Source organism: Papilio polytes, unplaced genomic scaffold, assembly GCF_000836215.1.
Source record: "Papilio polytes unplaced genomic scaffold, Ppol_1.0 DF820844.1, whole genome shotgun sequence".
NCBI lineage: Eukaryota > Metazoa > Arthropoda > Insecta > Lepidoptera > Papilionidae > Papilio > Papilio polytes.
The window spans coordinates 183,752-201,124 of record NW_013528360.1 but is presented as its reverse complement, the minus strand read 5'-3'; the positions used below and the strand labels follow the sequence as shown (position 1 = coordinate 201,124).

The 17,373-nt window shown below is 35.9% G+C and overlaps 1 protein-coding gene across 3 annotated transcripts in view; it reads right to left on the bottom strand.

Annotated features, from left to right (window-relative positions):
- LOC106110149 (dystrophin) overlaps positions 1-17,373 on the bottom strand; it is a 191,479-nt gene that overhangs the window by 35,409 nt on the left and 138,697 nt on the right. For all 3 annotated transcript variants that reach the window (XM_013291864.1, XM_013291866.1, XM_013291865.1), the window contains 4 exons: positions 16,635-16,807; positions 10,964-11,108; positions 10,219-10,339; positions 8,023-8,189 (listed from right to left, as the gene is read on the bottom strand). In XM_013291864.1, the coding sequence (XP_013147318.1) occupies positions 8,023-8,189; positions 10,219-10,339; positions 10,964-11,108; positions 16,635-16,807 (606 nt within the window). The remainder of the gene's footprint in view (positions 1-8,022; positions 8,190-10,218; positions 10,340-10,963; positions 11,109-16,634; positions 16,808-17,373) is intronic.

The following is a 17,373-nucleotide window of genomic DNA, read 5'->3' as shown; positions in this document are numbered from 1 at the left end:
TACGAACACCTATCGCGTGGGCGTAAAAAGTCTGCTGACCTTGAACTTTACCGCGGCGTACAAAGTCTGCCCGTGCGAACGCACGCTTACGCAATCATGTAAATGAAAGGTTTAAATGTTGAATTATAAATTTGAAATTAACTTTATATTGACTTCTTTATTGTTATATTTTATTCATGTTATTGCTTAGTGTAACTTATGTAGTTACTAAATGGTAACAACAGTTGAATTTAACGTTAGAGACCTTAATTAAAACTAAAACTCGTATTGAATTAAGTAGTCTGTTAAGTTAGAGTACGGTTTAAGTGAGAAGTGAAATTGACTAAAGTTTGTCAAGTTGTGAACAAATGGAGTTTACTAGATAGTAAGATTTCTGTATTGTTTTGTTCTAGTTTTGTTTTAGAGTTTCACTATTACTGTTTACAAAAAATATTAATGGAAGCTTGAAGGGTGGCAGAAAATAGTTAAATCAATGTCAACAATATTAAATGCTTAATGAACTTTGAATCTAGATCGTGTATATCAAAGTAGTGTCCAGTTGATTGCAGTCGGTACGCACAGCTTTCGTAATTAAAACGTTGCCGTGCCGCCGGCAGAGGGCGCACGTGGCCCAAGCCCAATGATAGACGGAGCGAATTAGGTCAGTCATTGATTTGAAATTGTTGCAAGCTGATGACATCCGACAATCATCCAACAGCTATTTATGGATATTCTTTCTTTAGGTTAGTTAGACTTTGTCAGTTTGAGATAAAATTAACTATTTTATAACAAAGTTATTACGGCCATTATTTGATTAATTAATTAATCTACTTAAGTGGCGTGTGAATGTAAATGTAACATAATTATGTTGTTGTATGTAGCAAAATAAAGTTGCAAAAAATAGTTGTACATCGTAAACATTATTCAATTGTAAGGTTCCGGCTTTCAGCGCGGAATAAATGTCGAAATCCGACTTGCCATTCAATGTAATACTTCAAAATTGAGCAAAAATGTATATTTCTCTTTCAGCGAAGCAAAAACTAAAGAATGGGGGGTGGAGGGCGAGTGCGGGGGTGAAGTGCGGGGCGGGAGGGGGGAGAAATTAAATAAAATTGAGCTCAGTAACGAGGCAAAGCCGTAGCTCGCTATTTAATTATGAATTTATGAGCAGCGGGCAAAATGCAAAGCTAAGCGGACGCGCACACACGCACGAGCGGAAGCGTGGAATCGCATGAAAAAACCAAATATTGTTATAGCTTTATAGTTTTAAGATTTCAATATTTTTTGAATTGCGTTAACAAATAAAAAAATATGAAAATTAACATTACTAAAGACAGTTACTAAAAGAAATTACGTACCGAGTTAGCAATTCACATAATAAAAAAAGCTGTAAATACTAAAATCTATTTAAATATGTTGTCTTGTTATAAAAGTCATAACATATAATAATTGCTTCTAGTAAAGTAAATTTCAAGTTAAACGCTGTATTCTATGTGATGTAGTCGCTACCTAACGTAGTTGCAACTTCTCTCAGTTTCTGGTTAATTAAGACACTGTTTTGAGTGGCACTTACAGCGAACTAAATAAATAATGGAGCGGGTTCCTGGGGCCGGGATTTTGACAGATGCATTATAAAACACTATTATTTACTGGGTAAGTTCATATTTAATAAACTACGCTAATCCTGATTTACTACAGTTACAGTCGCCTAAATATTACAAACTAGCTGTTACTCGCGTCTTCATTCGCGTGGAAAACAAAATTGTAATAAACATTACTCGATGTTAATGTAGCTATTAATCAGTGAAAGAATTTTTGAAATCGGCCCAGTAGTTTTTGAGTTATTTCAATAAATATAAAATACATAACTTTTCACTATATAATATTAGTGTAAATTGTTCGGACATTGGTTTATTAGAAAGATAAAGTTTTAGATTGATAAGAAGCTAAGTAAAATGTGTTGATGGGAAGACTGTCCAATCACTTTGCCATTCAAAGTTACATATAAGCATATGTTATAAGTTACAAGTTACACATTTATGTGCAACATGTTGCAAATATGATTGAAGATGATTAATAAGGTCGTTGTATTTCGCAAAAATCTTGATAAAATTTACATCAAGTTGTAAGTTAACAATTACCGATTTAATTTCGATACTGTTGGTACATCGAGACATCAACATTCAACCTGTATTGCACTTTGAAAGCCGAGATCGAATCGTAAATTAATTTTCGTAAAACAACAATCTCGTGTTTTGGTTTCGGTAATTTTTTTTACGTAATCGCATTACTTAAGTTGTAACTTTAAGAATAATGAATTATTCAAACTTAATCCCTTTATGGTATACTGGAAATCATTATATAAAAATTAAAGACATTTTGATATGTTTTGGCGAAATACTTTTACGCAATTAAGCTTAAGGGTGAATAAATTGAAAAAAAAATCTCCGAGAGAAAGACTAAAACGTAAGCCAATACCACCAAATAATCAAGGTTGCTATGGTTACTTGAAGTCTTCAAAAATCTACACATATTAAATAAAAGACAGGGACGTATTGATGTTATTTATTTCTACAATATAAATAAGAAATGCCGTAACAATAATTCCTTTTATTATTCAATAATAACCATAGAATACTACAATAAATCCGTCACCAATTAAAAATCTCGTATTGCATTGATACTCCGCGCACAATGGCCCCATTCCCGGGACGTTGGCACATAATTCTCAACCTCATTTCAATACACAAGTCCCGGCAATAAGGACCAGAATCCCATTCACAAATGCTGCACAATTAACACTACGTTACAACTAGCAGGCGATTTCCACTCTTATTCAATGACAATTGAATCTAGAATCGCGTGTATCATTCGATTGTGGTGAGTATTAATTAGGGATGATGCGATCCAACGGTCGCGGATTCGATTAATGCATATTAAATCGCACGGTTGAAGTGAGAACCTGTTTGATATGGTTTGTGGTTTTTGATTGAATAAATAAAACAAGAATAATCAATACGGAATAGAATTTTCTGTCTGAGGAAAATGCCTAAATCTTACTAATATTATAAATGCGAAAGTTTAGATGGATGGATGGATGGATGGATGTTTGTTAGCGTTTATAGCCCAAACGGCTGAACGGATCTCCATGTAATTTGGCACAGGTTTAGAGCATAGTCTGGAAGAACACATAGGGTACTTTTTATCCCGGGAATAGTTACGATTCCTGTGGGATTCATTAATTCATTTTTTTAATGTTTACTCGATCATTCTGCAGCGGTTCAACATATCGTTTTGAAATTTGGCACAGATATAAAACAAAGTCTGGAATACACATGGGATGAGGTTCATCCCCGAGAAATGTCCGGTTCCCGAGGGATACGTAGTTTAGTTCGTATGTTTTCTAATACCGCGCGAACGAAGTCGCGGGCAACAGCTCGTATTAACATAACAATAAAAAATAGAATAGATTTTTAGTAACATTGTAACATGTTACTCCCATTAGAGATTCAACACAGCCTTAGTTTAAATTAATGTAATTCGATATTATCGCGTAATCCGAAACATTTACATCGCCACGTGTTGTGTCCAATTTAGACTAGATTACAGCCAACCGCGGCCTAATCTCAGCTCCGAGCTAACATGTCACTACATCCAACCAGTGCAAGGTACACGATAGTTCTATATTCTTGTTTATATACCACTTCGGGAAGATATCGAGGATATAGAAATTTATTTTCTATCTAAATATACGTAGAACATTATTTTTAGATAAAGTTTAACATTATTATAAATTTAAACAGTTTAAAAACTTACCCATAAAGCCTTTACTATATTAGAATATCTTAAAAAATCTTACCTGAAACAAGAATAGAACAAAATTAAAATTAGTAATTAGCAAAAAGAATAGCAAAATTCACATATTAAGAGTACCTACGCCTATTGTATAGAATTATATTTTATTATTATTGACCGATACATGACAAGTATACAAACAGACATGCGGAATGCCGACGGCGCCGCCCTCTACCGTCTGCCAATTGTCGGCATCTAGATCGCGTATGTCTCAATTAAATGTTCTGAAATACATCTGTATGGTAGAACTTAGTACATGCTTTAAACCTAACAGCATAGTGTACGATGTTATACAAGTCGATTACCAGAAGTTAGTTGGAGTTGTAAAGATCAAATACTAATTTCACTAGTGTAAAGTTGAGAACGGGCACACAACTGTTGTGCGATTGTCGATTGTTTTGCAGCCAATTCAACTGTTTAGTTGCATAATTAAACATTGAGTAGTGTGCAGACCTTCATATATACTTAGAGGAATCAAAGCGCGCCTAAACAGTTTCGGGATAGTTTAGTCAAAGGTGTGCGCGCTCTATATATGTCATTTTGACTTGACACACATCGACAGCAATAATTTTCTTTATCGTTGTTGTTAGATAACAAATTCAATAGGACAAATTTGCACTACGGCTCGAATTTCACCCGCAAACAGCAGAGCAAATGACCGGCTGGAATAAGCAGATAACAGTAAAACCAAAACAGAGCGTAAATCAACCTTTATGACGTCATAAAGCCGGTCCCATAAAACACTCGATTACAAGTAACGGAGCGGCCACAGCGCGGACAATGCACACTACCTATCGATATCTATTGCTTCTAATTTAATTACTATAAAACTTGTGAATATACCCTTAGATTTCTTTACAAAGCTGTATAAAACAATCTACTGGTTATACATTTCTACGGTTATTATCAAACATTTATGTTTTCTATTAAATTCGCTATGACTCGACAAATATTACCTTCGGGCATGTATCAATACATTATTAAAAGCATATAACATTTAACCAATGTAAATACAAACAAAAACGTATTTAATAAATGTAAGCAAACATCGGTCGGCTAACAAAAATGTTATTAATTTGCAAATTGGATCGCTTCGCAAACTGCAATGGATAGGTTACTAGCGGGTCGGCCGCGAGTCGAGCAAACATCATCTCACGTTAATGTTTAATTATGTGAATTCGGCTTTAACGGTAACCGCAATTTGATTGCGGTTATGCCGGTTAATTAATCTTACGGATACCTCAATTTCTGATCGACTTGACTCAAAATTCACTATACAAACTTTACACCAACATTTTTGCCTGCGAATGTCCATGAGATATTAAAAAAAAATATTAAGTACTATAGACTATATAACGCTATTCGAGACTGTAATGTTGAGAAAAAAATCGGTACTGCGCTAGAGTATCGGCTCAACACTAGATAATTTGCATACACGTCCCGTCCCTATTTGACATCTGTCAATGTCATTCAGACGTATCAGCGCGCCGCCATTCTGGCGGGAGTTAGTGGTATGAATGTTTAAATTAATCATGTTGTTACAATGTTAATGTATAAAAGTAATTATAATACTACGGTTTACACGTATTTGTATGCACACAAGTTCTGTTCCCTCGAAGAGTTCAAACCCTTGCGGTTGCGGACATGCTCTGTGACGTCACAAATACGTAACCGCAACCCGCCTGTGATGTAACCTTCTCAGATAGTTACGTGTTTTAGTTAATTCAATGATAGTTTTATAGTGAGGCTAAGTTCAGTTGTCGATAAAATATGCAAAATCTTTCTTTCGATTAAAAAATGATGTAACAAACTACCGATTACTAAAACGGTCACTTCGTTTCGTAAGCGCCGCTTACAATCTGTCAAACAGACAAATTAAAAAAAAATGTACGCCTTATCATTTAAAAAAAACAATCCCGCAAGGTCTATTCATACATGTCATTTAATGACACATGTGGCAACATAGGGGCGTGTATTCTAGTTAGTGCAGAGCGACGCTCGTCGTAATGTATGCGAGCGCACGCCCCCGTGTCCACGTGCGTCACCCTCCGCACTCGCTGTTTGCTCCATTCATTAACCCATACATTTTCATAACTCTAATGTAAATAGATATTTTTCACAGATAAAAACTCTCTGTATTTTAAATGTACTGTCTGTAATAGAAAATCTTTGTTTCTTGTACCTACTAAGAAAAGACATATTTGTCATAAATAACTTATCGGTTTGTTCCTAACGAGAAGTGGTAGTAGTGCAATGTGGGATGTTATTTATATCGATATCGATATATCGACGTTGTGGGTTGACAGTAAATTAAAAAGCATCTCGCTTCGTCCTGATCGTTACAATACTGCAACTTATTTGACTTAGTCGATAACAATTCGATTCAAGTTTTAAATTCCTAACTATAAAAAAAGAACTAAATTTACAGTAAGATAATAAAATAATAAACATTACTTGTATTATAACCAAGTTCCATCTGAAAATATAATACGATAAAATTTCAACGACACATCGATAACGTGCCGCACATCACTAACCAACTCTCGTCGCGAGTGGCAGCATAACGATCTCGATAACGAGCCCTGCATTGTTACCGACAACCGCCACCACTAGCTGCTACCAATGGAAAGCGATCGACGTGAACCTTGTGTTGCTTTAAAGCGCTTCTTTGCTCAACTCTACAACTGTTTTCATATTATAAAACAATAGACAAACGATATTGAATATTGTACCTCCTTGAGTTTAGAAGGGTATGTTAAAAGTGTTCAGCAAACAGTGATTTTTTTTAGTGTATAGCGTGTGAAAAAAGTCTTAATTTTATTTATGGAAACACCTCTACGGTCATCTTTTGTTGCTATCTTTGATTATATGAGTGTTAATAACTTCGACGTTTGTTACAAAAACACACTAATTTAATTTAACGCTGAATAATTTAATAGAGAATCAATAAAATATTCGTTTGAATCGCTGCGGCAGTATGAAATTCGTCTACAGGAGAACTATTTTAATTACAGCGTGTGGTCCGGCCCTGGCGCTGGCGAGAGAACATGTTCTGGTGTTCAACTATTTAATGAACTATCGTATTGGAAACTATATATACTTTTTAGTGTAAGCGGTGGTAAAAATTCAAATTCTAGAATCACTTTTACTACAAGATTTTAAAATCTATTATCTATATCGGTACTAAAATCCGTAAGTTTTTTCACAAGATATAATCGTCTACAATTAGTGTTACGGTGGTGAAAACAACAAATAGTTTATTAGTGCGTCATCCAATGCTGATTTAGTTCACTACGAAGAGCGGGCAGTCGTTTCAAACGCAGCATTGTACAACGATCACTATTGTGCGATCGCAGAGGGCGCGGAGGTTGTAATTTGAATCGTTGTGAATACAGGCCTACAATTTCCAAGACTAGGTTAACTCATGTTTGTTACTTCGGATTAAATCTATTGTGAACGCATATGTATCTAATAGGACATAGATGCAATTTTGATGCGAGGCATTCATTGCGCGGCAGGTATTCAGGTCGCGACGCGGGCGTGGTCGCCGCTCCTCAATGGATGGTAAAACCATTCAACTAACAATATCACTTCCTGCTTAACGCATTAAGTACTTAAAGCTCTTTCGAAGCTATTTCTTGTAATAGTGATTAAATCAATCATTTAGCAACAACGCCATCTGTTACCGGGGACCAGTAAACTCTACAAAGCAGTTATCCGTGCAGTGTGTCCCGAGCGCGCGATTAGTGCGACCAGTATTAATTGGTCATTGAAGGAACGCCATTATAAGCGCAGCCGGATGTCCGGATGAACAACGGGCGAGGCGCGGCCGCCGGCTGGAGCCGTGTTTACATTCATTAAAAGTAGGTATTAAGTTATGAAGGTGTTACATTTATATCTAAATTACCATTTGTTTTTATTGTATAGGTTTATACCTTTTTCTTATAGAAATTATTATTAAATTTCTTATAAGTAATGTTAAATATGTATAAAGGAAGATTCAGTACTTTTATTCAATTAAAGTTTCTTTGTAATTAGATGTAAAAATAGCCAAATCAGTATTTTTTTATGTTCTCTAATTTACCTTCTAGAATCCACTCCGGAATACTTAAAAATAGCTAGAGATTTTTGCCCTTTTTTTAATATGTTGTATGTGTGAAGTGTTTAGTATAATGTTGTCAAGGTTACCTGCACAGCGTCGTCTAGACAGCGCCCCCAGGCGTCGCTGCGGTCGACGAGCGAGTTCCACGTGTCAGCCAGCTTGCCCACCTCGCGCCGGATGGAGCGCGCCAGCTCGCGCGCCTGCTCCTCCGCGGACCGGTACCCGCGAGAGTCGCCCTCGCCCTCGCGACTCGCTGCACATATACACGTATACATTACAGTTAAAATAGTCTAGTTCTTCAATAATTAATGTTTATAACAGAAAACCATTGATTAAACGATGTTTTTAATATTAGAATTATACTGTTGAAGATTTCTACTATCATCAACCGACAAAGTTTTTGTGCACGAGTAAAGTAAAGAATTATTTTCTTATTGAATTCGACTTTGAAAAGATGAAAAATGAATAACAAGGCTCAAGATATACACAGCCGATTATAATCGTATGAAATATACGCTAACAAAAAACAGTACACAAAGTGTATATTTGCATGTAGGCAAACTTATGTCGGTGTTAGAATCAAAGGCAGCGTCTTGTGCAATATCTCTTTGTTCCCGGCGGCAAGTTGCGCGCCTCCGCGAAAAAGGCGGGAATTTAATAATTATCGCGTAACTTCCGCTTCGCAGCATCCTGCCTTGTAAAGCCTTCGCTCTGAGCCGTGTATGTATTTATGTAAGTTCGCTTTGAGGCGCAATAATGTGTTCACAATCTTGTATAACAATACTATTTTATTATTTCTTTGACATAAGCATCTTTAATTCTTAAAGACATATATATTATTTCTGTTTCTATCCAGACTTAAAATTACGCAATTTCTTGTTATTTAAATTCATAGTTATTTGTTAGCTTTACGAAAATAAATTATTTGAATTTGAACTTTTACAACGTTGGACAACCCTATTTTGATATATGATTTTTAAAACAAAAAAAGGATACTTTTCCACTCTATGCAAATAATTATTTTGATCCCTGCCATCACTCGAGATTTTTTTTAATTACGTTTCCAACGAGTAGGAATCATTACGCCAGCAGCAAGAGAAACGTATCGAAAATTAATAGAAGGACTTTTGATAGTGAAGTCGTGCGAACGGCTTGGGTCGGGCAACACGGGGCGCCCAGTCTGGTGTAGATATTCATATTTTTTAATGGTGACTAGTGTAAAAATAGTTTTTATTTCAGTGATTGAATTATGTAAACATCTCTGTTCTAAGTCTAGTCTCCTTTAAAAAAACTGTTTATCCTTGTTTTTTTTTATTATTCGACGTTTTGACAAGGAACCAGATTTAATATAGACAAAAAATTTCATCACGAATTTTCTTCGTGTTCGAAATTAAATACACTTTTTTCAAACGTAATTAAAAATTTTCCGGCAGCAAGTGAATGCAACTCAAGTCTTGTGCAAGATATTTTATTCGAATAGCTTATTCATTTTTTTCACGAGAATATCTTCTACATTCGTAAAAATCCAGTTTTGAATGTAAAGAATTTAATCTGCAAGTTGGGAATACCCAATGAAAATATCCAAATACCTCCCAAATTTTTTCTGCACATAAATGACAATTCAATAGAATCGTTACATTTTTCCCATTATGCACTGGCTGTGTGTTTATTACTAAACTAACTTTTGCCTACAACTCCGTCTGCGTGAATTAAAAAAAAAACAAAATCGAGTAGTCTATGTGTTCTCCCAGATTTTCCTCAACGTCTATGGTATATTTCATCGAGTTCCGTTCAACAGTTTAGGCTAGAAACTCTAACAAACATCCATCCATCAAATTTTTCGCATTTATAATAATGTTAGTAATAACTAAGATATATTTGTACACGAAATTATGTTATTTCCTACAAGCTACGAAAATCCGTAGCACCGTAGCAGTGTCTACGCTCCGCTATCGCTGAGTGATTGGTGTAGACGATACCATTACCTTGAGGCTGAAATCAGCCTTTACCAATTAGTGCTGCACCCTGCACTAATTGCAAAACGCCTCGCTGCAAGAATCACTCCTTTTGTGCTTTGATGCAAATACATACGTTTGCTTTACATACGCCTGTGATAGTTGAATGCACAAACAAGCAATAACCGATATCACGTTCCGAAGATTGGACAACGGAGATAATTTGAAATATTTAAACTATGTGAGTTAGCTCTAGTTTTATGTTTGAAGTTCAGTTACAGGACTTTTAATTACAAATGACGCAGTGCTGTGTCTTAGGATACTGACGTTCGCTGTCGCTGGCGTCTGCGAGCGGCTCCGCGGCGAGGTACTGGCGGCCGCTGAGCAGGTTGCTCTCCACCACTGGCCGCTTGTCTTCTAACTGCCGGCGGAACGCGCGGTGGTCGTCCTGCACATATACACACACATAAATATACAACAAACATTAAAATACTGTTAGAGAAATGTTCAGAAAGAGTTTCTGTGACAACTAAATATTTACATCATATTGTATTTGTATAATACAAAGATGCACTTGTTACATAAATAATAATAAAATATGGGATAGTATGCCAATAACAGAGATGTATAGTCATATTTCCATGATAAAAGAGTTCGCATATGCAAGAAAATAGGCAATAATGATGAGATATCGAAGGCCAGAATATTATCTCAGCTCTTGGCGCGTCCGACATCATAAATCGTGGAGATGGGTCGGCGGCCGTGAGAGTCGAGCGCGCCGCCGTGAGAGCCTACGCTGAAGCGATTGTTCACTTTATATCTCAATTTCAAACTTTTATGTAGATAGTGTTGCCGTAAAAAAACATAGTTTTATGTCTTAATTTCAATATATGCCTGGGGAATACATTTTATTAAACTGCTAGAAATTTTTTATTAACCTATCTTCCATAAACAGTTTAATTCCTTCCAACCTTCAATCAATAATTACCATCATCGTGTGAAAGAACCAATTGACAGGTAATGATCATTCTTTATTGACACATGAATCATTCAGTCATTCATTCTTCGTTACCTGTTGTTTGAGCAGTGCGGCGAGGTCCCCGCGCGGGGGCGCCAGTGCGGTCAGCTCGGTCTCCTTGCGGATGACCCACTCCGTCAACTCGCGTAGAGACAGCAGCAATGCGGACCAATGCTCAGCATTGCTCTCCAGGCGGTTCCTGAAGGAATAACACTTCATAATTAGAAAAAAACGAAGAATGGTGCATTGTTAGTAGATGCACAGGTAATACACATAAAGAAATATTCGTCAAACCCGCTGCAGACTCCCATTTATGTATAAAGCGGGCTTAAACACTTCCTATTACCCAATAACATAGGGAATTTCGTAAAAGCCATTTCTGAGGGCCTTTATCATAAACATTGTGACACGAGCAGAAACCTAGTCAAGTTATATTTCATTCATTCAATTATCTGAATTACTAGTAATAGAGGTATGAAAGATACATCAAATTAAATCTTGAACATTTAGATAACATCTAGTAGTACAATTACATGAGGCATGGAGATTGCGGACCCGTACTGATTGTGAACAGGGGGCGGGGGCTAGTGGAGAAGGGTAGGGGCGAGATTCAAAAACTTGGCGGCGGCGTGAAACTCACGGAATGCTTGCAATTGTTGAAATTTGGCCGCGGCTTTCCTACATAATATGTTTAAGCTGCTACTTTAGATAAAAATAGTGATGGGCACAAAATATATCGATAACATAGGAAAATAAAATTAAACATTATAATTAATTAATTCTTAACTCGTTATAGCCTTGAAATAAATACAGATAAAATGTTTTAAATTATGTCGTAAAGTACAAATATATAAAATAGAATATCTAGAATATGTGCAACCAAACTACAGATTCTTTAAACATGGATTATCGCAAGAATTATAATATCATTTTTCAAGGCAATCTCATACAAACAAAACATGCTTAAAATAAAATGTAAATATCGATATAAAAAACAAACAATACATCACTATACGAAATCTATAAATCGCTCTCTTTGCTTCAATTTGGCGCGGACTCATTCCGCCTCACACTTAAACAAAGTTAAATATGCAATCCCTAAACTTAAACCGTAATTGAATAAAGACGGAATAGCTCCAACTTTGTACAGTAACTTAATTCTAATTAACTTAATTTCATTAAACTTTGCAATTTAATAACTTTGCTTTGTTAAACAGTAGTAACGCCGAGATTAGAGGTTTTAAAACTCTCAAGTTGGACTCTGACTTTGGAAATTATAGACGCAGCGACTAAGTCTAAACTTTGATATTCACCGACTATATTATACTTTCGTAAGACTTAAAGCTTTTATATTTTCTTATCAAAACTTTAAATATAACTCTAATCTAAACATGCCGAGAACATTAAAAATTACAAGTAAGTTGTAACTTACATTTGCACTAAGCTGTAACTTATTGTCGAGGTCGCTCATTAAATCTAAGAATGAAATAAAACAAACAACCTTATCATCTCCCTTTCTTTATCTCACTTATCATATAAAGGACATTTATTTGCTAATATAAAGTGAGTAAAAGACGTCGATTTCAAAAAAGAAACCATTATATTCATGAAAATTTAGTCAGTCATTCATTTCAACTATTTATATACGACATATAACAATTCTTTTTTTAAAATTGACAACCCTAATAAAACATTAAATTAAGCAATCATATTCGAGTTCCACTGCGGTTTTCAGGGTAAATACAGTGCTGTACTGCGGTGTAGAACCCGTACCGTGCGGCATCTAACAAAGGTCTCACCTGCCCTTCGCAAGTTAAACATGTTGGCGAACAAACATGTACGAACATACTTAGTGTTTGTTCGACCTCTAGGGTTGCCACTTGTACACGTTTTAAAATTTTTAAAACAATAATTAAATTTTTCTGTTGGTATGTGATTCACAACCCTAATTCACTAAGTTTGGATTAAAAACTCATAAATTTTAATACCTGTCTGCTTTTAATGTACAATATTTTCGAGCACTTTTGTGTAGAAAAATGTTTAAATCATTTAAATATATGGACCGTGAGTGTGCATAAAATACTTTAAATATATTACGCACATAAAGTGATTTTATATGTAGGGCCATAAAACGAACGATAAAGATGTTTCGCAGCAAAATCGACATTTTATTTCACTATGAAATCACTAAACGCGCGTTTACTGCTCGCCGTATGCAGACCGCGGTTTGGGTTCGGGCCATAATTATAGCGGGAAAGAATTATTTTACGACACGAGAACGATAAGCGAATATTTCTGACATCATTATATTCATGAAAATTTAGTCATTGAAGGTCAAAAGTTTCATTACTGATTTTGCATTCTTTCAAATATAGATTGCGAATTGAAATTGTCCGTTCACACTTAAAATTGGGTTTTCGCCTTTGAGAATAATTCCGAAATTTTATGTGAGATAGGGAAATAAAAGATGTCTTTATGTTTACTATAGTATATGATATTAAGACACCCCTAAGGTGTGCAGGGGGAGGGGGTATTCTGCGGCTGTAAGGGGCCACTTTTATCTGCGCCGCATCTCGTGTCAACTGGCCAATAAAATCAGTTTTATGTTGCGGAACGTCTTTGTTAGTGTTTGAAATCGAATGTTTTGCTTCGTCGTCGTCGTTGTTTTTTATTCTTTTGCTAATTTATACACAATAAATAGTAGCAAATGTTATAAAAACCTTTAATGATTATAATAAAACTGTAAGTACATATTTTTAAACGTTGGATACAATTTATGTAGTACTTACGCGCAATCTTATCTCAAACATTTCACAAAATCCAAACAAAACTTGTACAACGACGACAAAGTACTGGAATTCATCTCGACTACAATCCGAAGAAGGCAAAACTTCCCCACATACTTTACCCCACGGAGCGCTCTCAAACACAGCAAATATTTTCCGAATAAACTCACATGAAATTTCATAGAAAATTTCACAAGTATGTTACGTACATCGGGATACTTAAGTCGGGTCTTTGGGGTATTCTGTATAGACATGAGGTTCGGCATTTCGACCGCGCCTCGGCTTTCAAAGGCTTTCAGATCGAGTGCAACTTTTGTCAGATTCCACAAGAGTTGCCACACAAGTTGTTTGATCTTCTGCCTCGGGGATATCTTATCGTCAGTATTTGCATAGTCGAGCTTCATTCGGAAATAGTTTTGGAATTCTGTGATTTCGTTACACCTTTACATTTCCAGATGGACTTCTCTCTCCTGTTAATACATACAAAACAAGTTTGTGTATTACATTTTCGATTTTAACAAGTCTAAATCTCGTTCCCTTGTAGTTTGTCTAAGTATAACAGCTGTATTTCTTATTAATAAAGGAAAATAAATTGTTCCGTCCATTTTATTAATAAACGGAGACTTGTGTAACGGCGTTATTAAGAAAGTGGAGCTTTAAACGTCTCTGAAGGATTTAAGAGCTTATAAGACGATAAAATACAATAAGCAATTTATTGTAGCGAAGTTGGAGAGCCGCACACGCCCGCTAAGGGTTAATTAATCATAGAATAAAAACATCGATGAATTAATTAAATGGGTGAAACATTAGAGCGGGCGCAGCGGGGCGTCACAAACTGAGCTCTATCACAGTGAGTTACGACTGCTTTCCGAACGATTAAACGCAAAAAGATTTATGACATGTCGTTACTGAAATGATTAATTTAGTTCGTGTGCCGTCCACGCGGACAGAGAACTAAGCGCTGCTGTTTTAGCGACATAAATGCTTTAAGCTTTAAGCTCAGACCCGTACATGTTAAAGTAAATTAAATTAAGTAACTCTGAATAACTATACTGGTGGCTATTTGCAGTTTATTACATACCTACTTAGAAATATTCGAAATAATTTCTCGTTACAGCTATAATCAAGGTTCTACAAGTCTGGTGGCTATCTCACTTTTCATAACTTATACCAACTCGCTTATTTCGTGGCCCGACTACTAAATGAAAATGCTTTGCTAAGTATGACGGTTACGAATAGGAAATGAAATTTCTGACGGCTATTTATCGAACTGTCAATTGTGCCTGGCGATTATTAATCGACTCATTTCAGGGTGTTAATTAAAATGGGCATAGCATTGCAAAGAGGGAGAGTAAGACAATTTCACATATAGATTTAGTTTTATTTTACGATGTTAATGTAAAAACTGTCTACTATAAACCATTTTTTTTTATTTCGTTAAATACATTTAAGAAATAAAGTTAGTTAGCAATGCAGTTCACTGTACTATTACTTATTTGCGTCACAGACTAAGTAGTAAATGAATTAACTAACCAGTTAGCATGACTAATGATTAGTTATAAATTAATGGGAAGAATTCCATCTGCTACGTAGCGAATCATACGAAGGCGGAACAGTAAGGCAGTGCAGTACAAAATGGAGTACAGCTACAGAACTGCGGCATGCATTAAAACAGTAATGCATTGTCTACTGCTCTGCTACACTGTTCTGTCCTCGTGTAAAAGCTAGAATAATCCCCGTTCAGCCATCAATTAGCCGCAACAAAGCCAACAGGGCCCGCGTCTGATTGTCAATGTATATGATAATGCGGCTAAATTGGGACGTGCTGTGTGTTGTATTGATCGCCTCACCTCGCACTGTACACCTAAATACGACTGATTACATCTGATCGAGAATGATCTGATTAACAATCTCTAATCTATTGTAATTAAAAGATCTGTCTCATGTTTTATTTTTAAATAAAAAAATTAAAATCATAACAAAACACTGGCATGAACTAGTTGTCGTAGTTTTTTTTATAACACTTGTTCAAACACCAACATGTTCGTTAAATGAAAAACAAAATTCTACAACCCACGTGAAGTGGAACAAATAAAATAAAACTTAACATTTTTCCATAAATAAATAAGGGGCTTCAATAAAATGCGACAACAAATTAAAAATAAAAAACAATGCATGCAAAACTATTTGTAAAACTATGAATCTTATTACATCGTAGTAAGGTTAAATGTTGCGAACGCAACATGTTTCAGGCGAATGTGCGTCAAAATGAAACGCAAATACAAAAGTCCCTCGTTAATATTCATACGCCAAAAAAATGTATGACGAGCGGTGATTTAAGCGAAACATTTTTAACACGGCTGCGACGTGAATAGCAACCCTTACTCGCTACGCATGTAAGGGTTCTGACACACTAGTGTAACACGATAAACTAGCCCCAAAGGTAAAAAAAATCTGCTGCACTCGGAGACATTAAATGTTTGTTTAATAATGCTACATAGGTCTCATTTAGCGACCGATAAGACTGAATTGATATGAAAGAACTTTATTGTTTTATAGTGAGAAATGTATTTGACTAAAATGTACGCGGACATATTTGTACCGTACTAAATTGATATACAGGTCGATATAGAGAGAGTTTTATGTCTAATGTAAAATAAGCTTTATAAGTAAATCCGACGTTCGGTGCCATTTTCCCGCGCTCAACGCCGATCTGTCATTTCGAATGTAACGTTTGTAAATGCGTTCGGAAACGCGTTGCTCTGTTACACGCATTACGCTGAAAATCATTTTTTGTTCTTTTCGATTTATCTTAAAATGTCGCTCTCGTTGCAGTATTCATTTTTTGTGGTAACAATTTAAAACCATCGTAACAAATATAAAATAGAAGTGAATAAATATACGTTACAAGTAGTTTATAGAATCTTAGCGTGTATTACCTGATGGCCATGCTCTTCGCCTTGAGGTGGTGCCAGCGCTGGTTCATCTCGTCCAGCCGGCGCTGCAGCATGACGGCGTCCTCCTGCGAGGACAACGAGCCCAGCAGCCGGCGGCCTGTGCCCGTAAGCGACGCGTACACATCGCGGTGAGTCTCGATCTCTGACTGCAAGTCCTGAAACAAAAGTAACACTATTATTGCTACTATTAGGAAAATATTGCCGATGGCTTTATGAATGGCAGAAGAGTGTGGGTCTCGGTCGGTATAAGTAGAATGGGAAGTAACTTTTAACTTAGGCTACCGTTAGTAAATACGCATCTACCACTCTCCTACAATACAAAGGTCAAATAGATATCACGATGCGACATACGAAGAAGCACAATAAGGCCGACGAAACTTCAGCGGCATTGTGTGGGGGCGCGTTATACGAGCAATACAAGCAGTGTATGTTTATTACACGATAGAAAAAAATATGCCAGCGCCTGACACAAACTCGACAGGTTGACAGACTGGCAGGCGATGAAACGCACAAAGTATTCATCCCCTACCGGTTTACTGACGAAAATTGTAGCGAATTTCCAAAGAAAGTAGCAATTTCATTGGCCTAGTGTTTCATGTTCTGAATGCATTTTAGTATTAGAAATTACTTGAAATCTCTACTTTATGTGATTTAATAACCTTCAGCAGCAGGACACAAAATTGTTATGTAAAAATTCAGAAAAAAATATGTCATTGATAAA